The following is a 24,200-nucleotide window of genomic DNA, read 5'->3' as shown; positions in this document are numbered from 1 at the left end:
CGAGAATTTAATCCCTTATTGTAGTCACAAACTAAAAAGAGATACTTACTATGTATTGTGGTACCTAGTTAAGTAAATCGCTAATCAGTAGGTACCCCAAAATCGTATGGTAAGCGAAGTCGCAAAAGGCGAGTTACTCGTGTAAGTACATTATCTCAACAAGAAGCTCCTAGAGAGATTTTTGCGTAGGTATGTCTCCTGGACTGCTGGGGAGAGTACCTCAGATGAATTATTACCAAAGTTGTAGTGCTGATTAATACAAATGTATTCATTTCTTTCTTTTTGCTCTATAAGTATAAATTTTAGGAGATAAAGTACAGGTCGCGCGGTGGTTTAAGAACGCTCGGCAAAAGTAGAAGGGGCATGCGCAGTGATCAATTTTTAGGTCTATTAGGTGCGACGAGGAGAGAGGGGGGGCGGGTGTGCGCCGACGGCGACACGTATTGGTCACTCTTTACTTCCCGCGTTGAGTTCGCGCGTCCCGTGTCTCTTGGGTACTGTTGCGCACAAATTGTTTTATCGTATTTGTACGCGACAACTTAAAATAATATATCAATTCTCAAACAGTACAAGTCGCCCCTACCCTATGTCCGTCCACGGTTGAATATAACTATGTCAAATTTTATCAAAATTGGTTCAGCCAGGTCAGGTTAAGTGTGAAAACTGAACATGCATACACACATACACATTTTCGCATTTATAATATAAGTAGGGATTATAAGTATTTATAAGGCACAAAATCCAAACTAACATTATAAGTATATTATAAGATATGGATATACATAGTTAAATAACCGAGTTAAAACATAGGCTACTTTTTTTGGAAAATCACGCGGGCGAAGTTGCGGGACAACAGCTAGTATTAAATAAATAAATAAAAAAAACATTTCCCTTAGCATTTTTGAGCGCGAATGTACACATGCGCCGTTTGCCCCCACTATTTTTTCCGAGCGTTCTTTAACCACCGCGCGACCTATATAATTTCGTCAGTTTATACAAGTGTCTACTTGTCGCATGCCATTTTGGTTCTCTTTACGCAATCGATTTGAAAAACCATTTTTCTAGAACTTTATAGTTTACGGCTATGTTCATCGTAATTTGTTCGAATAATATTATGTCGGTAACTGTTTACAAACCATTCTGGTTAAATTAAGTTTTCTCATCGAAAAAAGGTGACTGAAAGTGTGAACATTATAAGTAAAAATTAAATGTCTGCAATACAGAATGTCAATGCAAAATCGCATTTATCTCGAGACGAATATTACTCAAACAACACAAGTACATCGATAAGTCAACAAGTGCTTTCATATTTTGCTCATTATACTCGTACGTAAATTTCTTTTGTATATCAAATGAAAATTATAAATGTTATAAAAATATCAAATACAAATGTAAAGTTTGTTAGGTAGCTGTTGGCGATAGTGTTGGAAAAACATTAATTTAATTTATGTATAATTTTTTTTTTTTTAGATAGGTAAATAGTAATCTTACTAACTTGTCTTTTCAGTTATGGTTTATTAGCTCAGTTTACATAATAATACCGTTAACCCGATGTATAACTTAACTATGTACATTTTTTTACAGCAATGTACCTACTTTAGGTGAGTCAGGGTATTACTGTCAAGCACCTGTCAAACAGGGTTACGGTTATAAATTAAATACCGTTATGCTGAGTAACGATATTTTTGGCATCATTTTCATTTATACTCATATAACGTTGCCAGTAAAATTAACCGTAAGAAGTATCGTTACGACTGATTAACGTTAATTTTCTTTTTGTATTAACCGGTAACTCTAGGTAGATATCGTTTCTGATGATATTAGTTAACAGTAAAAGGTATCAATCTTCACTCATCCACGCACTTTTCTGATTTTTTCCATTTCTTCTTCTACATACACCACACACTTCAACAGCTACTTTCACAATTCTTTTTTTAAGATCCTTCCATCCATCTTCAATATCGTTCATCTCATCTAAATCTTCAAATTCGTCATTCAGTCTATTGATATAAGAATAAGAAGTATATAACTTACATACAAGTTCGTAACTTACATCCATATCTAGCAAAATTTCTACTTTCACTATTTTTATAGGACTCATCTCGAAATCTATAATTAGATCCCCATAAAGGCCCCATAAAGGTTTAAAAGGTCTCTGGCCATTATTATGACTCTCTAGAATTTACGAGTAGAATTTTTCAATTTGAACCAGTAGTTCCTGAGATTAACGCGTTAAAACAAACAAACAGACTCTTCAACTTTATAATATTAGTATAGACTAGCTGTGCCCACGACTTCGTCCGCGTGGAATAGTTATTTTGGGCATCATTGAAGCCCTCAAAAATAAAAAATATTCCTCTTTTTTTACATATTCTATTATTTCTTTGCTCCTTATAGTTGCAGCGTGATGTTATATAGCCTAAAGCCTTCCTCGATAAATGGTCTATTGAACACAAAAATAATTTTTCAATTCGAACCAAAAGTTCCTGAGATTTGAACTCTTCAGTATGTAGTTTTTCTGTTATGTATACATTATTTTTCATATTTTTTTTTAACATTTAGGCGTACCATAGACAAATAGACACGTATCGATATCGACATCATGTAAGCGATTGTACAGCACTGGTTTTTACGACTACACCACTACACCACTCTAGTTTATGAAAGTGGATAATTTTTTTCCTCGCGCTCTCTGTCTGTTCATAGTAGTGCTTAGTTTGTGCTCTATTTTTTATTACAATATCTTTGGATCCTAAACGTGTGTCCTAAACAATATAAATAACTGATTATGTATTTAAAAATGTTAGATTTGGTTTAGACATTCTTAAAAAAATCTGTTTTTAATATCTGTGTCTCATTTGAGATTTTTTTCCCATTTCATCCAGAGCTCGGCTAAAGGAATTATTAAAGGTACCTAACTACGTTACGTAGGTATACGTTTTGCCCCAAAGATATAATAATCATAAAATAATCACTCCATACCTATGCAACGAATGTGAAAGTGACAAAAGGCAATCATTGTTTATACAAAGTAGTTTTGTAAGATCTGTTAATGATTTCTTATTTAAATATATTTCTTGAGGCCACTGCGGGCCAATGTTTGGTACGATTTATATATTTTTTATTGGCACGTTTCTCCACCGTTTGTCTCATCAGAACTATAAACCTTTATTGATACCTACATCTACATAATTATGACATTGATTAATAAATTTGAGACATTTTATAGTACATCACTACAATGTAATGACTACATGTTGCAGTGTTTGACTATCAGGTTTGACCTGATTGTTTGTTTGACTTTGTCTTGCTTGTCATTGAATAAGCATTGAAATGACAACACTTCCTTTTTGGAAAAAAAAATTATTGTGTTACAATGCAACGCTGGTTTTTTTTAGATAACCGCAAGAAGAAATCCTTTATACCAACTAAAAAAATGACTACAAAGGAGCCAGAACCTCAGCCTGAAATAACTTCACAGGAGTGGACTTTTACAGTATCAGTACCAGATGTTGGCCCCAGAGAAAAAGTGTATATTAGTGGAAGCATCCCTGAACTGGGAGAATGGGACTATAAAAGGCTGGTCCTATTAGAAAATCAACCAGGAACTGATATATGGTCTACTAAAATAATCATACCCAATACTTGTGATGTATGCTATAGATATGCTATATGTATTCCAATTGAAGATACTTCTGAAGTCATAGTAAGATACTGGGAAACTAGTATTCATCCTAGAGTCATCTTAGAATCCATGATGCATCCCATAACTGATATTTTTGGTGAAATAAATTCTGAGAACAAGGTCACAAGAGGTTGGCTAACTGTCCAAAGCATTATACAGTTTAAGTTTATGAAAAATCCTTTAAAATTGAAAAGCCGTCTTAGTGAAAGACTAATGAATATCAAAGTCACTCCAGTAAAACTGTCTTTTGGAACTGAACATCCTGTTGAAGATTCTTTAAGTGTGGATACAGTTGATGGTGAAAGTCTTCCTGCAGTAATAGTAGAAGTATCCACATTAAATAATGACCCTGCCATATGTAGTCCCAAACAACAGGAACAATTTGGTACAGAGTACAAACCAAATGATGTTTTGCTTGTGAATGTTATAACTCCAAATCTTCAAGGTCTTGCATACCTAGTAGATGTCTTCTCCTATAGTTCTCGTGCCTCATCTGAAGACCCACCTTGCCATGTTGGTTACACATATGTTTTACCAAATATGTTTAAGCCTTCTGAAGGTGCATTGGAGTTGCCAGTGACTTGTAATGTTAAGCATCGTCCATTGGGGACAATAAACATTGAATATTTAATAATTCACCCAATGCCAGAGCAGCTGTGTGATATGCAAGTATCATATGCAAAACACTGGGATCCAACATGGACTGGCTTAGAAGTTGGACACCGTGGACTTGGTGCCAGTTTTAAAAATAAAGAGTAAGTACCTTCATAGATTTATATTTGTTTATATACTTTTGATTTTATGTACTTATAAAATGTACCTATTATAGTTGTATCATAATAACTTACAGTATTTTTGGTTGTATACCAGCATCTATTTGGCGTTGTGTATAAAATAGTCAATTTGCAGCAAAAAAAAATAATTTTGAATTTATTGGTCCTTCAAGATATAAGGTCTTTTCTCAGTTTAATCTCTAGTATTGTAATAATAAAAAACTTTCTGGTTCTTGGATGTGAATCAATGGTACCCATGATTTCATCAAATCTAGGAGAGGTAAAGTAGGTTCAGTACAGAGAAGCGACTAACATCTAACTGGGTATTTGAAAAACCAGCTAGATAGGATCATAGTTACTTAACTAACTGCCAGAGAAGTGTTATCAAACCTTCCTTCAATTTCAATATCATTAACCACTACATGAACACACACTGTATGTATGAATAGGTATATATTATAATTAATCTTGAACATGTCTAAAGTATAGGCTTTATGAATTAGTTTCATTTCTTGTCATTATTTACTAGAAAATAAGATTTAGGATAGCCTTTTTGATTGAATCTTTTTTCAATAATGTTTATAGAATGATGTAGGTTTTTTATAAAAAAAAAAGCAGCATATACATAATTTTATGCTAACTTACCAAAAATACTGTAATGGAGTATAAATATTCATAATTTTCAAAAATCAAATACCACTTGTAAATACCACATGCATACCTATAAATTTAATTTATGTTAAAATGATGAAAACTATCATTCAAAACAAAGAAAAAAAGATGTTGAGGTTTGATGAAAAATAATGTAAAGATTATGTTGAAGTTTCTCATATATCTTATTAAAATATCTTGTGCAGCACTGAAAATTTTACATTCTCTTTTTTCAAACTTGTTGCAAAAACTATACATAGATATGTAATTAAATTATTTAGGTACCTACTTGAGTTCATTCAAATAAAACATTCCAAATAAAAATTTGACACCAAGTTTTACATATTAACAACAAAGGCAAATCAAATAACAATTAGATACAATTTGTAGTTCAATTTGAGTTTATTATACTTAATATACAACAACCTCCCACAAGCTTGCAAAACAAGTCTAATCTATTTTAAAACCCCACATATATTTTGGATAACTCTATAATCATTTTCAGAGGCAATAATATTCGTGAAAATACTGTAGCTTCTTTAAAGAAGGCAGCTGCAAGTGGTGCAGATTTGCTTGAATTTGATGTTCAACTAAGCAAAGATATGATACCAGTAATATATCATGACTTTCATGTGTGTATCTCAATGAAGAGAAAAAAGGAAGTAGAATTTTCTGAAATGTTAGAATTGCCCGTGAAGGACTTGACCTTGGAACAGCTTCAGAAACTAAAGGTACCCTAATGAGTCCAAAACATGATTTCCTTTTGTGGTATAGTGTTAACCATGGTATCATTATTTAGATTGAAACTGTTCTTTACCTTGTGTCATTTTTGTTTAATGAAATTCATTTACTAAGTAATTACTACTTCTGCTTAGTCGCATAATAGTGTCTTTCTCAAAAACATTTCAAGTTTATTTCTCACCAATAAAAAAGTAAATAAAAAAAATTCGAGAAAAGATGCATTGTGCGACTAAAATTGTCATGAGCTTATATATAATTAATTAGTTTTAATTAAAAATTTCACGATCAAAGGTATACAGGTATTTTATTAATATAAATAAAATAAATAAATTTTCCGGTAAATTTAGACATTTTAAATTTACACCGCCATATTTTTTTTTTGGACAAATAACACGGATTGAGTTAGCCCTGAAGTAAGTTTGAGATTTGGGTTTCGAGATACTAACTCAACGATACAATATTTTATAATAAATACTTTTATAGATAAACTTCAACGACCCAGGCCAATCTAAAACAGTTAATTTCTCATAATGCCCTGGCTGGGAATCGAACCCAGGACCTCCCTTGTAACAGTCAAGCACACTACCACTGCGCCACAGAGGACGTCAAATATCAGTCCTCAAAAGTCAATGTGTGGATGTAGTTTTATCTGCAGATGTAAGTTTATAAGAATTTCATTTGCGAGTTCAGTTATTAATGTTATTATCATGGGGGAGCAATTTATTGAATTAAATTTTTATATTTTATGATACACACTGTTGTGGATACAAATGTGTTAAAACTTTTAGTAATAAATCTCACCGAGTTTGGAGTTTGGTATAGGCACTTCAAATACATTTGTATATTTTGCACGATTTGCTCACATGCTCGTTCAAGCCGAATCTGCGTCCTTGGAATGCCATGCATTGCCTTCACAAGAATATGAAGCAATTACTATATTCTCACGACCATAAGTTGGTCGCTTAAACATTTCATCTTTATACTCTCTATAGCAGTCTTCTTATTGATAGAATTACGGCTATTCCCGGTACCACCGATGGAAATCAGCTTATAGCCGATAAGCGAAAACCCTTCTTATGTCATCTGCAGGAATTGTACGGGTAAATCCACTTCACGGAAAGCACTTTAAGTAGCTCCTTATATGCGTGCAGTCAGTATGTCGATATTTCACACAGCTTAGCGAGTCGTAGAGTATGCGTTTTTTAAATTTATAACAAGACTGATGATAATAATATGTACCTACTAAATAATTTTTATCCATACGAATGTGTCAATGAAACCCGGCCCGGCGCTGTAGGAGATTATCAAATAAAAACAATACCTATGAAAAATAATTATTTATCATCATTACCTACATTAATTAAACGTGTTATGGCAGGCTTACTTAAACTTTTTTTTTTAAATAAATAAAAAAGTACAAACTATTTTTTTTTCATCTATATCATATTTTTTTTTCAGAATCATTCTAGTTTGACTTACAGAAGCCTTCTCTGACTTTTGAACCCATTTGAAGTGCTTGCGCTTGATGCACTTCACCGTCTCTTGTTTTTTTTTGCAAGAAAGATCATTATTGCATAAAACAGAGTGATAACAATATACTGAACTCTTGAAATATATTTCATTTTAGGTGTATCATTTGGTGGAAGGACGTAATCATGAAATATTATTCTTTGACGAAGATCTAGAGGAACACCAACCATTTCCTACATTAGAAGATGTCATGAAAAAGATAGACGTTCATGTCGGGTTCAATGTGGAACTAAAATGGACGATGGAGATGGATGATGGGACTTTTGAGTTAAACAATCCTTTCGATATGAACACATATGTTGATAAGGTGATTTGATTTTTGTTGGATTTTTTTTTTGTTGAATTTTGTATAATCCTCTTTATACACCATAGCAATTATACATATCTGTTTTAGGTATTGGAGGTAGTACTAAAACATGCTGGTGAGCGTCGTATTGTGTTCTCCTGTTTCAACCCAGACATTTGCACAATGGTGCGATACAAGCAGAATAAATATCCTGTTATGTTTCTCACCTTGGTAAGTCCAGCATATTTGTAAAAGTAACAGTATATTTTACAGGGATTGTGTATCAATTTTTCGAAGAGTTGAATTGTGGTTTCTATTAAATGTCTTTTTTTATCTAGTCGTATTTATTATGATAGTAAAAATAATTATTCGTCTCAGCATCTTAATATTTTTCATTGTTTCCAGGGTATAACGAATAGATACCAAGCTTACCGGGACCCCCGCTGCCAGTCCATCCCCGCCGCCGTGCAGAGCGCAGTCAGCTCGGACATCCTTGGCGTAGTCGTCCATACCGAAGACCTATTAAGGGACCCTACACAGGTATTTTAACATTATCATCTCAGCATCCTTAGCTGTATTGTTTCAGAGTTCTAAGTTTACGTAGTTAGTTTATTATGACATGAAAATGAATGAACGGGTGAAGTTGTGTCGTAATCCTGTTTTATCTACAGATGTACCTACCTCGCCTTTTACTTTTTCACGATTAAATTGTCGACTGATTTTTTTTTAATATCGTACAGATTGTGTCCGATGCATACACGTACTAGGCTATTTAAGTGTGACATGAAAGATCACCTTTAGAACGTTAAGGCCCATGTGGGCGGACAAAATAAAAACATGTATATAATTATCTTTTTAGATCGATATTCACGTGCAGCGATGTTTTGCATGGTTGCCAGCGATCGTTAAAATTTGTGCTCAGCTACGATTACGTAAACAAGACATTTGTATTTCAATACTAGAATTGAGATACTTAAACGAAGACATTACATACTTAATTTAGTTCTTCATTAAAAAAATGATGAAAATGATTGTTGAGATGTTTTAGTTGCTATAAAACTGAACTACTTGATGCGATATACGAAAAAGAATACTTAAGTAAAATTTGTTATACTCATACCATTTATCAAATATCTTCAAAGCATAATGACTTAAAATATTATTCATGTAAATAAAGAAATAAAAGTCTTTTCGCTATTGACATTACACTCGATATACCATAGGTACGTATATACATAGGTACCGTTACTATGTATCAACTTATAATGCGAAAGTAAGTTTGTTTTTTCGCGTTATCTATTGAACCAATCTTCTTGAAATTTTGCGTATATTTATATAATTTAAGAGTCTTTTCTTCCCGGTAAACAACTACAGTTTGGGAAAAGGTATTATTTTGTAGGTGGCATTAGATACGCGCGGGAGAAGCTGCGAGTAAATGCTAGTAGTTTATAAATTGCATTGCATTTGCCTGTACGTAAGGGATCAGTGACCGTGTCCTCGATAAACATTTATCGCATGATGCCCGCATGAGTCATACTCAAAACAAAGAAAATGATACTTATATATGTATTATGAACGAAGTTTCTTTTGTTAAAAAAAAGTTCGTTGTTTTGATACTCACTATATCTACAAAGTTTTATTTTGTCTATAGAAATCGGGATAATATATCACAATAGAAATGTCATCATGTTCAGAAGCTATAGAAATTATGTGTCGCCGTCTCGCAACTGCGTAGTTGCAAAACTGACAATTAAGATGAAAAATGTACCTATATTAATGTTAATAAATACATTCCAGGTCCAATTAGCAACCAACGCCGGTCTGGTTATCTTTTGTTGGGGAGATGATAACAACGACAAAAACACAATCAAGAGATTGAAAGAAATGGGTCTACATGCTGTGATATATGATAAACTCGACCAATATACTACCAAAGAAGTCAAGGTAATTAATAGATTCACTTACTTTATTATTTTATAAATCATATTTATTTATAGAATTCCCTGTTTGATTCTAGCACGTATCGTTGTGATTTTTTTCCTGCTTTTCCCTGATGTACAAACTTTCCGGATTGTTTATGATTTTTTACAAAAAAGTGAACGGATTGGACTTTCTGTGTCTCTGTTTTCTAATCTCAATTTTTGATGAAAAATATTACCTGCATTGGACATCGCCTATTCGGTTTAGTGCGCTATGGATTATTTATTTAAGTACTCACTTTTGTGGGAATTAATATTAATAATTTGGAAGTTTTGTACGGTTGCCTGCTGATCTTTTTGAGTCACTATTATATTGCGAATTACAATTTGATTGGACATTGGTATGCGCCATGCAGGAGAGCATATTTCTTGTGGAGGCGCGCGAGTCGCAGCGGGAGATCATGCGGCTGGCGGCGCTCGACGAGCTGGCCGCCAGCGAGAGCTCCGCGTCCGCGCTCACGCCGCCCGCGCCCGCCAACAGACTGTTCCTAGACCTCACCATGCGAGACAAAATACAAGACCGCTCTACCGTCACCTCCCTAGAGTCGCTCGCCTCCTCTGTCGACCTTAGAGATGATAATAACGCCGACCCCAATTCTCTTAAGCGCAATAGAGACACCATTGGAAATATTAATAAAGATTACCAAGTGAAAGAACAGAGAAATTCTTTTCGTAACTTGTTTACTGCTGGAGATGGTTCTAAAGGAACAAAAAAATCTAGGAAATCTAATTAACATGTTTTTGTAAATTAAATTTTGCTCAATATAACACGATTGTAGGTATTATTGTCTCCGTTCAGTAATGCAAGATCATATTAGATAAAAAATATCATATTAAGTGAATCAGGTAACCGACAGTGTACCTAATTGGGAACCAATCAATAGTGATATAGAAAAAAAAAATTTTTTTGTCCTGTTTTTAGAGTTACTATCATTGTTAAAGTCCAAGGTTCTGTTAGAACATAGTACCGATCCAGAGCCGGATTCGTTATCAAAATGTTTAAACGTTTCTTAAATTACTTGTTTTTACTATGTAAAGATTTGATTACAGATATATATTTATATATAACAAATCAATGTAGTTCTAGAAACCCGACCATTTTTTATCTTTCTTAATTTTTATAGAGTAAACATGCCGTAAGAATTGATTTCATAACTAATAAATTTATGAAATCTATTCTTACCCGCTGTATGGGAATCACCTTTAGTGCAAATTCGATTTTAAATTTCTGCATCAATTTCTAGTTAACAGTAGCAGACACATGCTTTATAGTTACAATTCTTTTTTGAAGTGTGAAGCTTAAAGTTTGTCAATAAATTTTATTTAAGCACTTTTCACCGAATTTAAGTAGGTATGTTTTTCGGAAAGCCCATCTAATGCCTAAGGCGTCCTTCAGATTTAACAGTTATGGAGCTGTTAACCTGAATGGATATCACATTATTGTTTTGTTCTTTCTCTGCTTATCGACGACTGCTGAAGGTGGGTTATCGTACAATATAAAAGGCCCAAGAAAGGTTACTTTGATTTAACAATTGTTTCTTTTTTCACAATTTGCCTCGCTGTATACCTTTCTTTCAGTGCTGTGCTGCTTGACCGCGGACTGTTCCAAAGCACGTGAATATCAAATTCAATGAAAATAGTTATTTCATTAAAAACGATTCCGTCGGATAAAATTGTCGGCAGCAGATCGACGATATTCTAAAATAAGCCTCGCTTAAAAAAAGTTTTTGATACTCGATTCTAGACTGTCAAACCAATGCGGTGTTTTGTCTAATTCGTAGAAATTTGGTGACTTTATCAAGGGGTAAATAAGTCAGAATGATAATTTATTCTCTCCGCTTCCAGTTTTTACACTATTCATTAGTTTGCAACTCGATCAATTATTAGTAGGTTATCAATTATTATATATCATTATGATTTTTACAATCATTTAATCAAGGATTATTTTACTTTTTATAATTTTTGTAGTCTATGTGTTTGATAAGCACCTATATTCCCTTTTCCCAATTCTTCGATTTAGAATTTATTAAAATAATTACGTGTAATACAAAATAATTAGTGTAGCTAGTTTAGTAGCTGTAGTTGTTTATGTTGTTTTTGAACCCTTTTATTTTATTGTAACATCATGAACGAAAAGTTAATTAAATTTATAAAAACTATGCAGCAGTTTAAGCATAAATGTTAACTTTAGCATTAATAATATTGGTATGGATTGATTTTATCACAAAAATTGTTACAAAAAATAAATATTTCGTGTGGCTCGTTCATGTTTAAAATTTCTGGTTGTTCTTATAAAACATACATACATAAAATCACGTCTATATCCTTTGCGGGGTAGACAGAGCCAAAAGTTTTGTTCAAAAATGAGATAATAAACCTTAGTGCCTAAATTTATCACCGCACATTTGAAACCGTTTAATGGAAATAATTGAAGCTAGATCCATACTAATATTATAAAGAGAAATGATTTTTATTTTGTTTGTAACATTTATTGGTTATTTTCTGGAAATTCCCACAGAACGGAAGTACGTTCATGTCATTATCACACGGCATGTGTTTGTACTACTGGGGATAATGTAGCCTATACATACAGCAGTGCCAATTGTAACACCTAATTAATTAGTCAACACATTGTAATAATCTTTAGCACAATCTATGGGTATGAATATGATCAAAAGTATAATTAAAAATATGTATTTCTTTATAAATATACAATGATATGCACATAAGATATATGATATACTGAAAATTCTTTCCCAAAACTTGCGGATAGTTGTTTGGTTAAATAGTAACCGCACCCCTGCACAAATATTTTATCTACTCAAAAGCTTCAGCAACCACGTTTTTTTTTCTATCAAAATAATATGTAATTCGAAATCTAGATAATCAGCCTGAGTTTTATATTTTAGAGTGTTGCTTTCAGAGTGTTTTGATTTTCTTAATAGTTTGAACAAATTAGAACTTTACATAGGCTCCTGGGTTCGATTCCCAGCAAATAGGTACATTTTTTTGTACTTACTTGATATATATTCAGTCCTTTCGAGATTGTGAGTTCCAACAATTTCTAAAGGACCCATTACACATTTTATGCTTAATGTCGGCTCTTGAATATTTTGTTTGTTTAATGGGACACGACAGGTGTTATCATGTCTCTACCTACCTGTTGTCATGTCTCTACCAAAATATATCGAATTTATACCCAAATTCGATGTATTTTGCGTACGTTTACCTACATATTAAGCGAGTTAATTGGGCGTGTTACCTACCTACGCGGTCCTGGTTGAACCACTTTACATTTTACGAACATAAGGAGAAGCAAGGTTTATTAAGGTGAAAACGTCTTTAACGGCTTTGTGCACTTTTTGTAAGCATATACATAAAATTACGCCTCTTTTCGGAGGGGTAGGCACACTACATATTTCACTTGCCACGACCAGTCCACACCATAGCATACTTCTTTTGCTTCTTACACACTTTTTGTGATGGTTAAAAAATGTTAACTCGCGTCAGGTCACGTGTCAGAAATTATTTCCTTAACACTCCAAATTTAAAAAAAGCACAACGTTATTGTTACGAGTTCCATTTTTTAAGTATGTAGTTGTTCCAAACACTACTTCTGTCGTAGTACAAGCCTTTGTCTTTTATTGGTATTCCGCCATTCCGATTGTGTTTATCAGTGTATCGTTGACTAGATATCCTATGAGATTAAGTCAGTCAAATAACGCATTGGTCAGATTTCTTTGCAAATACATTTTCTATTAATTCGCTATAATAGGCTCCGGCACAGTTGTTAGATACCTACATTAACACTGGTATGGGATCCTATAAAAAGGTACGAATGTTTTACATGCCCCGAACGAATTTTAATGCTCGCAACTATATATATACCCAATGTACGTAAATACCGTATGATCTAAAATAAACGACGATGTTCAGCCAGAGCTACAATGCATCAGAACAAGTACAGGACAAGAAAAGCCGAATAAAATGTATGTAGATACGAACGGAAACATTCGTTATCTGTGATATACCTTACAAATTATATTTTACATCTATTCTTCCTAAGTTTTTATTTTGAAAGAAATAAATTTTGTTTTATCTCTAAATGCCGACTTTTATTAAAAAAAATTTTTTTTATGACATGTCTGTACTAAAGGAATATCCAGGTCCATCACAAATACAATAAAGGTAGGTAGGTAATTTTCACGAAATATATCCAGATGTAACTGTATGATTGAGTATTAAAATTAAAACTTTCACAAAGCACCTATATAGCTTGTGTTAATTTTTTCGTCAGGGCGACCGGACTGCTTGCTTCGGCATTCCGAAAAGATCCTCTAGCATAGACCTAAGCGTACCGCTGCTCTCATCAGTCATCTGTCTTATGTTCCCTCTTTTTTTATTACTCAGTGGTAAAACTTACATATAGAGAGATGTATGTTAAGACATGCCTTGTGCCAACGATTCTATACTGTACGGCTGAACTGCGCCGCGAGCAGACAGTGCTACTATTAAAAGTAGCACTCACTGCTTCGATCTGCTATTAACATTCTCACAAGCTTAAGTAGCTTACATCATAAAAATAACACAAATCCTTGTTTGTAACAGAATCAATAAAACTACATTTATTTAGTGTAAAAATATGTGTATTTCTTTTTGTTTCAACAAGATCCATAAGAACATACCTTCATAGCGGACATTTAATTTTATTTGAAATGAACTGCTATAATCTTGAGCTCCAAATGATAATAAGTAGGAATCAATAACTGTAATGCACATTGCAATCTTGACAAGTATGGTTTTCACTCAGGTAATGGCGGTATCTGACTTAGGTAATCTAGTATGTCTTTGCGTTAAACATTAAAATTGAACGTGATGAAAGAGAAATCAATATTAGTAACGAATAAATATATGCTACATAACTTCGTAATCTTAATTAATCGATTATTGTTAATAGTAAATTATTATCTATCAAGATTACAAAACTAAATATTGGGAACAACTGCATAAGGTATAAGACGAATTAAATTTTATTTACAATTTATAAACATCTGTATGTACTTCCTGGCAGGAATGTTGAAAAGTTTTGTTCAAAAATGAGATGGTCGCCAGTGTTCAGAGATCATAAACAGCAGATTCTCTTTTTTTTAGAGTGGACGCAATCATACCTTCTAATGGATTGTAGTTTTTTTTTTATTTCATGCAGTGTAGATATAGAAACAAACTTATTTGTTAGAATGTAATCTTAACATACGCTTATAGGTAAAGTTGGTGTAACACTAAAGTACGACAACATAAGTACTAGTAAGACTAGCCGAGACGTTTGTGTGATTTCAGCATCAATTAGTGTTTATTATATACCTAGGGGTATAAAAAACCTCTTGTCAGAAGGTAAAATTAGCTACTTATATATTGTTCAGACGCCATATCAATCAGATATATGTATATGGTGGAATGTACGTTTATTTGTAACACGCATATATAGGTACTAGAAATAATAATTTTTGATATTTTAATTCACTTGATACCTATACTATTTTCGGAAATTCGATTCTATAAACTTCAGGTACTTATGACAATTCCATTGAATTTAGTAATTATGAAAAAACTGCCATTTAATAAATACAAATATAACTACGGATAACTCACACTGTTTGAGCTTTGCCACAAAGCAACTTTTTATGGGGTATTTAACACTTAATAATAAATATCTATGATCTAATTAATTTAAAGGTCAGGTCAGCCAAAAAATTAAGAAATTAGACAAGACGATTAGAAAAATAACTATATCATATGCAGTCACAGAATAGTTTGAAATGTAGTTAAAAATAAATTATAATAGCATGAATTAGTTCTAGGCCAAAATAGACTGCATGAGAACTAGGAAGAGAGAAGACATAGAAAGAGAATTTCCATGCCCTCCTCTCAATTAGGAATTCATCTTTTCCCGTCAAATAGATATGATGTCAATTAAAATAACACAATATCAAAAAGTACCTATTGTGTGATTTTAAACTAACAGGAAGACACTACAAGTACAGAATAGTGTAGTGGTACTGATTAAAATGCTTATCTCGTAATTAATATTGTAAAACATTATTGTTATAAACCTATTAAATAATTATTTATACTCTAATATAAATTAATCAAAACCTTATTGAGCAGAACAATTTGGACGGATTTGGTCTGACTTAATACACAATATTATGTAAAATTTTACTTACATCTAAATAAATGTACAGAAAAATAATATATTAGGTATTCATTTACTTAATGCTATATGGACGGAATTTATATAATTGAATACTTTCTATACAACATCATTATTAGTATAGTTGGACGTTTTGATTAGGCAAAGAGAAAAATTTTGCGATACCCGCAGGAGGTTTTGTCTGTAGATGTTCTTCTATGAATTGACATGGGCAGACATATTTCTCTCCGTGACGCCCCGGCACTGTGTTGCTGAGATTCAATCTATTCTTTATCGCGTATGCACCCCACCTTGCCACATACCGCAGGTACAGCAGCGCCGCTCTTTCCTGGAACCATTAGACGTCATGGTGATATACCACAATTGTTTCCAATGAAAAATATCAGTATGAACTACATTAGGATCTACAACAATCATCTGTCTGAATGTCAGTTGGGAGGAAAGTGAGTTAATTAAAAAACGGGACATATCGGCTGTCGGGGGTTGTTCTTTATGGATTTCTATAAAAACTTGATACTTGTTATAGACAGTTTACGACAAGTTTATAAGTTACTAACCTAACTTACTAACCTATTTGCCTAAACACCAATTTGAGGTGTGATAGTGTAAAATGTGCCATGCTGTATCTTGCAATGATTTTAATCCTTTTTAAGAAACCTAAGATTAAGGGGGCCTCTGCTGCTGCAATGACCAGGTAGTTGGATTGGACTAGTTTGTTTTTTTAGTTATTGTCTATGTTTGTAGATGGGCCAGTATTTTTGGATATCAAAAAATTGGCCGCGCGCGCGTTCCGCTACTAAATCTTGATCAAAATAGGAACAACAGATAGCCCCGTAAGCAAACTCTTGTCTACAGAGGTATTTCTCAAGCTAGCTTTTCTGACTTCCTCCGGCTCGGCGCCCCGCCGATATAAAATAATCCCATAAATTTTTACAATGGTGTTGCCACAGTCCAGGAATGGGGTTAAATAATATGAGCCCCTAAAAATATACAGTTTTTAGAGAATTTGTTGACAAATGACAGATTAATATGTAACATGCATGATAAGTGGGACGGTCGTACTATGAAAATAAATATTAAGTTATGGATAGATATATTGGATAGTTTGCATAGAGAACCTAACTACAAGCGGAGGCAACTAAGACAAAAAACTATGTATAGGTTCCGAATTTGAAATAACAAACGAACCTATTGTATTTAGTAAGAGAATCTAACTTGCCTAACTTGAATCGGTTGGCTCAATCGAGACCGCGTCGCCTGAGCCAATCATTGCAGCAGGGGCAACAGGCACGCGTGTCTCTAGGTTCTTTATTCCGCAATATCTCTTCAACATATTGACAAGGACAGAGCGCATTGGTTAAATGTCGGGGCGCCGTAGGGTTTCCGCCTTCCTCCTCGAGTGTCCAGTCGAGGCGGCGCCGGAGGAAATCTTTTCCCCACCGTTGCAGGTAACGCAGGTACACCTGATCTGCCATACCCTGCACATTCATTTGCCTTGCTTTACCCGCTAAACTACTGAGTCATAGATATAAATAAATAAACAAATAACATTTAGAGATAAACTAATGGTTAATATACAGGTTTGTTCCATACTTTATTAATGAATCCAAGACTTGTGAGACACACCTAAAATCGTCAATAGTCAAAGAATACACATGCCTTATGATTAGTTATGTTTATATACATTTTAACTATGATGTTCTAAATTTATTAGTCTAAAAGACAACTAAGATGATTAGATTAGACAAAATTAAGAATAGTACTAAGAATTTGTGTGACACTTTCTGTTTCTTAAATTAACATTCAAAATATCTTATTGTTTTCCTCAATATATATATAAATTACATTTTCTAACTATCCCAGTATTTAAAACTTTAAACATAGACATATTTATATAAAATGGCAGGTGGACCCAGGGCCTCGAAACACTTCTGTGGTAACCAGGAACAAGCAGAGATGAGAGAGGGATTTATATAAAATGGATATCAGGTAGTAAGATCCATTAAGCAACTCAATTTTGAAATAAATAGACTGGTAGAGAATGCCAAACTGCATTAAGTCTGCCTTTGGTACAATAAAGTTTTAAATAAATAAATCGGAACAATGCTAAAGACAGAATTGTTAAATAAATAAATGTTTTGCTATATACATGGGCATAATAATTATATAAAAATAAATATTAATAACTTATTAATCCAATTTCTGAATTTGCATACACCAAAATTTTGTCCATTATCAGCATAAGAGATCAAGCAAAAAATTACATACCTGTTTTCGAGATAATCTTGTAGACTGACTTCCTTGTATAACAATATCATTGACAGTGACATCCAGTCTCTGTTCCCAACCCTGCATTATGGACTTTCCTTCTTCGCTTTCAATGAATTGTTGGATATGAGCAATACATGGTCCCGAATCAAAATAAATAAAACACAAGTTTACTTTGTGACATGATATCTTTCCTCGATCATCCAGTGCAAGTATTAATTTGTGCTTATTCAGCAATTTGTTGACATTAGCCATGCATTTTTCCATGCCTTTTGAGAGTTTCAACTTTATCCACATACATAAAAATATGGCAGCTGCATTAAGAATCAACCAAAGAACACCAAGCGAGAACAAAATAAGGCCAGTGAGACCTGAAAACAACAGAGCCAGCAGCACTATAAATGCCACGCTAACCCAGCAGACTAGAACACGCTTATAGCATATGTTGTACATTGTGAACCTTCCATCATTAACAAGCAGTTCCATAGCATGAACATACTCTTCCACAGTGAGCTGGAATGACAAGAGAAGAATCAATGAGAACCAGCTCTGAATGTATTGTTTAGTACCTACAGTAATAAGGGAACAAATGTTTCAATCATCATAAAGCCAAAAAGTTGGCCTTTCAGTCTGTTCAACTGTTGGCTCTCTCACCCTGTACTGGATAAAGATACATGTATTCTATACATAAAATTAAAAGTACTTACTAACCCTGTTTTTCATTAACTTCTTTTAGTTTTTACAAAGTTAAACTTATACAAATACATTAACTTCATAATGAAACATGGTTTTACCGTGAGTCCCTGTGCCATTAGTTCTTCTGGCACAAGTTCTGGACGAAAGCGCGCTGGTGTCACCCAGGGCCACCGACTGTTCACTGGTAAAAGGGTCACTATTGTGTCCCCATTACCTACAAGATAAATAAAGTGTGATAATTTAAAATAAACTAAATATTCAGAGTCAAGTGAAAAATGTAGTCTCTGCCTACCCTTTCGGGATAGAGGCGTAGTTTTATGTTTGCATGTATGAATTGGATAATGGATACTAATGAGCAGTAATTTTGTTTGAACATTGATAAAGAAATATAGGTACTTACAAAATCCTTGACGTACATTGATAAACTCAACATTCTTTGACAATGTGTTAAGTGTTACAGGCTCTGTACTTCGATCTCCACGTTCAAGGTTTACATGTACTGATTCAGTATTCAAAATAGCAGGTGCTTGAGAAGAGATATTTTCGGAAGGAGATTCGATGGCAGTAGCAGACACTCCTACATGGCTATCGCCTAGAGTATTTGCTTGTCCAGATTCGTCATCAAATTTCACCCAGCCAACTCGGGCCGAATCTTGTTTAACGCTACCATTGTGTTCATTTATTTCTGACGTTTGTTTTACTTCCACATTACTCATATTAAAAAAGTAACTTTTGTTGCAGCACCTGCTCGATATTACTAATGTTTCGTTTTTTTTATTAAACTTTGCTGTAGTGTACAATTTGTGGAATAGTTTTTTATTTATAAAAACTTAGTCTGCTGACTGACATTTGATAAAATGAACGAACGAGACAAAATTAAGAATGACTGAATTAAATAAAATTATATAGGTAAGCTATCATTGTCAAATTTGTCAAATCATTTCACTAACGGACAGTGTTGCCCCAGTGTTCTTGCCCTTAGGCTGTTGCCAGAAGTTGGTCTCTGGGCATTTTCATTATTTTATGACCACTTCATTTTTCAGCTGTCCCTCGGATTTAACAATTTTTTTCTCTTTATTTATCTATTTAAATATTTAAACTAATTGTGTAACAATTGGCGGTCTCAATGCTAGAAGCATGGTTGACTGGTAGACAATGCTCATCATTGGACAAGACAAGACCCAATGGTCTGACAGAGAACTGTCAAACAAAATAAATACATATATGTGGCAGTCCAAGCATAAAGGTACCACTTGGGTGGTATTGAGTTAAGGCCTAATTTGGATAGTTAAATAGTTGGTTGATCATATGGAATAAAAAAAAATTAATCATAATAAATGTTATTGGAATAAAAAATTTTCAAAGTTCACACTTACAAAAATCACATTGTTGGGAAACAGGCATTGAAAGTTTAAGCTGTATTATCTAAAGATCTACTTGTCAGTTACATAGATTATTATTTATTATTATAGAGCAATATGTTTAGTATAAAATCAATTAGTTAATGTTATGGAAACATTATCGAATAAAAAAATAGAAGCTTAAAACTAACTTTATAATAAGTTTAGTAAAAGGGCCCAGTTGAATACAATAAAATTTTAAACTGTAATAGCTAGAGATCTAGTTGTCAGTTACATAGATTCTTATTTATTACAATAGAACAATATGTTAAGTATAAAATCGACTAGTTTTTATTATGGCAACACTATCGAATAAAAAAATAAAAACTTAAAACTAATTGGTTGTTATGTTAAGTTTAAGAAATGGGTCGAGTTGACCGAAATTAGGTTATATTTCGCGTACATTGTAACACACATTTATTAAGAATATACTACTCGTAGGACATTATACAAAAACAGATTAAATTTACGTCAAAAGAATGAAAATTAATGAATTAAAAGTCATTAATACGACACATTACAAAAAAAAGAATTAACCTATTACAGGTTTCAAAAGTCAGAATTAAATCTCAAATATTTTCTGACCTGCGCTTTGGACAAAAATATTACCGGTTCTTACTTGATTCCTATTACCGACTTTCTTGCAGTATGAACAAGTGGGCGTTTTTCTAACACTCTTAGCAATTTGATTGGATGATGTATTAGAAGTAGAAGTAGTTGTTCCTTCTACTACACTACATTGACTAGGAGTGGATATGTCGTCTAAGACTATTGGTTTGGGACACAAAATATCTTTAGATTCTTCTTCGACAAATTCACGTATTTTGTTATACAAATACCATTGCCTTTCTATAGTCATACCTGACGGGAATATTTCTGTTGGAAGTTTGTCATATACCTACTTTATATGGATTTAAAACTTTTGCCACGACCGATGGTAGCATTTCAGAAATATTTTTGTAGCAAAGCATGTGCCCTTTGTTATTTGCGTTAGATTCAAAATGGGAAAATGTCAATAGCTGGCTTATGGTAGAAGCATCTGATTGAAAAAAATTTGCCCAGTCATACATTTTTATAAAAGTATCAACTTTCTCATTACCTGTGAGAACAGCTGTAATTGCGTTAGTTTTTGGACAAGCCTGAACTGCGGCTACAACCAGATCCATTAATTTATTAGATTCTCTGTTTCTAAAACTTTTTTTAAAAAGTCCAAAGTAGATACATGTCTGGGGCGAACTTGGTATGCCCTACGGGAAGGAATGACATGCGAAATGACCGATGCCTACCTGTAACAACTCGCCACGTAGCATACTGCATAACATAGTTATTTTTATTTTGCCCAGCACAGTTATCAGCGTGGCACACAACATCGGTTTCACCTAATCCGAAACTTGCAAAAAAATGATGCAGCAATGAAATGATTACGTTAGCCCCTTTACCTGTATGACATGATTCAGGGATAATATATAAGACAAATTTCTTTAATGGCTCTACAGCAACACCAAATAAACTGACTTTGAACCCTGTCAAAAAATATAATGGACCTATCTGTTGAGAGCTATGTGGTAAATGAACTTGCTGAGCAAAATCAAAAGAGTAATGCATGACACCATCGTAACTACAAGTAATATGAGGTCCAAGCATAGGGAAAGATTCAGAGAATGAATCCCTTACACATCTAATTATATCACTGTAATATTTTCTTTCAATTTGTACTAGGTCTAAATGTTGCTTTGATTTAATTATGAGATTTAATTTTTCTTCTTCACTCAAAGCGTTCATTTTTCCTAACGTTGTTACATTTTTTTGAAAAACTGCGCAAAGGTCAGTTTTCGGTTTCTGCACAACAACATTTGGGCAAAATGTTTCCCAGAGGTCGTACCAAGTACTCCTACCAACAGGAATATTATTCAGTGAAATTAGTGAATCACAATATGTTTTATAAACGTATGATTTGGTCATACTGCAAGGACGTATTACTAGATCAGAATTATATCGGTGACCTGGTAGACGGCCAGGTAAAACTAAACCATTATCATTGGAGTACTGTTTTATATAATTAACTGCATCAGCTCTGGTTTGTAAATTATAACAATTGTAAGGAGCTTTTCGTGACTTATGGACATTTGGCGCGACACCGTTAGTCAAAAAATCTCTATTATAAAATATCGCTGTTGACAGTAGATGTCTTTGTGGTTGGTTAAACATCGACATTAGTTGTTATTTAACTCATTATCATTATAGAATTCAATTTCAATCATTCAATTTAAAGAGTGTTGATAACTGGTCCCTTTTCACTAAACATATAATTGCAATTTTCTCACGTTGTGTTCGTTATTTACAGACGATTATTATACGAAAATGTAGCCCATTGCATGTTGCATTAAAATCCATTAAAACCCGCATATGCCAATTTTCCACCTTTTTTCACAAAATCTCAAATATCTCGGAAACTAGAAAGTGCTCAGTGGGCCCTTTTCGCTTGGACGGCCACATATGTGTACTTACACACAATACCAAATTAACTTCTTCTTCAGCATATAAGTATTTGCCCACTGTTAGGCATATGCCTCTCCAATATCTTTCCACCTGGCTACACCAAAGGTTTTTCTCTTCCAGGTTATAATAACATAGTTTTTAAAAGTAGTCTTAACTAAAACTAGAACCAATTAGTTGTAAAAAAGAAAGAAAAAAAGATGATTACAAACTAAAATTTAATTTACAAATTGTACAGTCCCAGCATAGATCAACTTGCGGGAGTATGCAGAATTTCTGAGCCAGATATTTTCCAGTCATCTCGTCACGAGATACCTCAATCAGCTTTTGTCGGAAAAGCTGATGGGCAGATGGGCCCCACGGTCCCAGAGTTTCTACCCCAAAAGGTTCAAATAGGTATTACCGATACCTACATATTTGCGCCTTTTAAGGTTTTTTGCCTCATTTGCAGCACCGGCCTTAGATTTGGTAACCTAAAGATGAGACGGTGCAAGTGTGTCAATACAAGTAGCACCTCAAACCAAAGGTCGCCCCAATCTCCAGGGCACCAAAATCATACCATCCAGTACCTTGCCATCATGCCGAGCCAGACCGTTTGGTTCTAGAACGGCTCATGAATGGTGGCAAGAGCACGGTGTATTATATTATTTAGGGCGGCATGGCGCCCTAATCGGCCGGCACTCCTAGAGCATGAGAGGCCGTAGTGTCCATAGCCGTCAACGGTATCCCCGCAAGGACAACTATGCGGGATCGTACAATACACACCTAAACGCAATGCTGTTGCCAGACGAAAAGAGTCACCATGAAGCAACGTGCCCAGGTTCTTTGTCGGGTTTACGAGGGTTAAACATTAGATACTTTTATTTCGTCCATGTTCATGGATGGATGGATGAGGCGCCCTAGCAAAAGTTTATCAAGCTGATAAGTATTTTCACTTGACGCATGTGACTAAACTAACATTAATTCTGTATTCCTTAGGGGGTAGACAGAGGCTGTAGTCACATGAATCAAAGGACCACATTTAGCTGGCTTTCAACAGAATCCCCAGTTTTAAGCTTTTTCTTTCACTCACTTTTACCATCAGCACGGCCAGAGCACCTTTGTTTTTCTTCGCTACCAGAACAGCGTGGAGGCTTGCACTAGATGAATGTGCTTTATTCTGCTGTTCGCGAGGTCAAACATAAGTTCGCGGCGAACAACTTGTTTATTCGAATTCAAATGGTCCGTCCGCGGATATGTAGGTCTCTTTTCTGAGTTATTATTAGATTAGTTGTTGCCCGCCGCTTCGCTCACACACATTGTTGTTTAACGCAAATCCTACAGAAGCAGTCTTTTTCCTGGATAAAATAAGATACATAATTATGTCCTACTTATGAGTGCTTTGGATAGCACGTTCCAAAACGTTCTTCGATCTTTTATAGTACCAAATTTTGTCACTTGGGTAGGTTTAGCCCGAGACTTCGTACGCACCATGAATCTGGAAT

The 24,200-nt window shown here is 34.0% G+C and overlaps 2 protein-coding genes across 5 annotated transcripts; one reads left to right on the top strand and one right to left on the bottom strand.

Moving 5' to 3' along the window:
- Positions 1–1,008: 1,008 nt before the first annotated feature.
- LOC106143122 (glycerophosphocholine phosphodiesterase GPCPD1) lies at positions 1,009–13,751 on the top strand. 3 transcript variants are annotated; one of them, XM_013345120.2, is made up of 8 exons: positions 1,009–1,326; positions 3,399–4,440; positions 5,615–5,840; positions 7,478–7,687; positions 7,775–7,897; positions 8,072–8,206; positions 9,464–9,610; positions 10,002–13,751. In XM_013345120.2, the coding sequence occupies exons 1-8, from the start codon at positions 1,209–1,211 to the stop codon at positions 10,377–10,379; spliced, it is 2,379 nt and encodes a 792-aa protein (XP_013200574.1). In that variant the 5' UTR covers positions 1,009–1,208; the 3' UTR covers positions 10,380–13,751. The 3 variants fall into 3 exon arrangements, with proteins under 3 accessions (XP_013200574.1, XP_013200576.1, XP_013200575.1); XM_013345122.2 differs by lacking the exon at positions 1,009–1,326 and adding an exon at positions 2,598–2,910; XM_013345121.2 differs by lacking the exon at positions 1,009–1,326 and adding an exon at positions 2,942–3,103.
- A 1,006-nt stretch (positions 13,752–14,757) lies between these two features.
- LOC106143124 (transmembrane protein 268) lies at positions 14,758–19,704 on the bottom strand. Of its 2 annotated transcripts, XM_013345125.2 has the most exons (5): positions 19,221–19,703; positions 18,919–19,034; positions 18,125–18,637; positions 17,076–17,334; positions 16,046–16,184 (listed from the first exon to the last, which is right to left on the bottom strand). In XM_013345125.2, the coding sequence occupies exons 1-4, from the start codon at positions 19,534–19,536 to the stop codon at positions 17,095–17,097; spliced, it is 1,185 nt and encodes a 394-aa protein (XP_013200579.1). In that variant the 5' UTR covers positions 19,537–19,703; the 3' UTR covers positions 16,046–16,184; positions 17,076–17,094. The 2 variants fall into 2 exon arrangements, with proteins under 2 accessions (XP_013200581.1, XP_013200579.1); XM_013345127.2 differs by lacking the exon at positions 17,076–17,334 and having other exon boundaries at positions 14,758–16,184; positions 19,221–19,704.
- Positions 19,705–24,200: the final 4,496 nt, after the last annotated feature.

Source organism: Amyelois transitella, chromosome 2, assembly GCF_032362555.1.
Source record: "Amyelois transitella isolate CPQ chromosome 2, ilAmyTran1.1, whole genome shotgun sequence".
NCBI lineage: Eukaryota > Metazoa > Arthropoda > Insecta > Lepidoptera > Pyralidae > Amyelois > Amyelois transitella.
Note: the sequence above shows the minus strand (reverse complement) of the source record. Positions and strands in the feature narration are given on the sequence as shown.

Coding starts and splice junctions, on each gene's coding strand:
- LOC106143122 (XM_013345120.2), top strand. CDS start 1,209: ATGTCTGCAATACAGAATGTCAATGCAAAATCGCATTTATCTCGAGAC. Junction 7,898..8,071: donor CTGTTATGTTTCTCACCTTG/GTAAGTCCAGCA, acceptor CATTGTTTCCAG/GGTATAACGAATAGATACCA. Junction 8,207..9,463: donor TATTAAGGGACCCTACACAG/GTATTTTAACAT, acceptor AATACATTCCAG/GTCCAATTAGCAACCAACGC.
- LOC106143124 (XM_013345125.2), bottom strand. CDS start 19,536: ATGAGTAATGTGGAAGTAAAACAAACGTCAGAAATAAATGAACACAAT. Junction 19,035..19,220: donor CAATGTACGTCAAGGATTTT/GTAAGTACCTAT, acceptor TTTATCTTGTAG/GTAATGGGGACACAATAGTG. Junction 18,638..18,918: donor TAATGGCACAGGGACTCACG/GTAAAACCATGT, acceptor TTGTCATTCCAG/CTCACTGTGGAAGAGTATGT.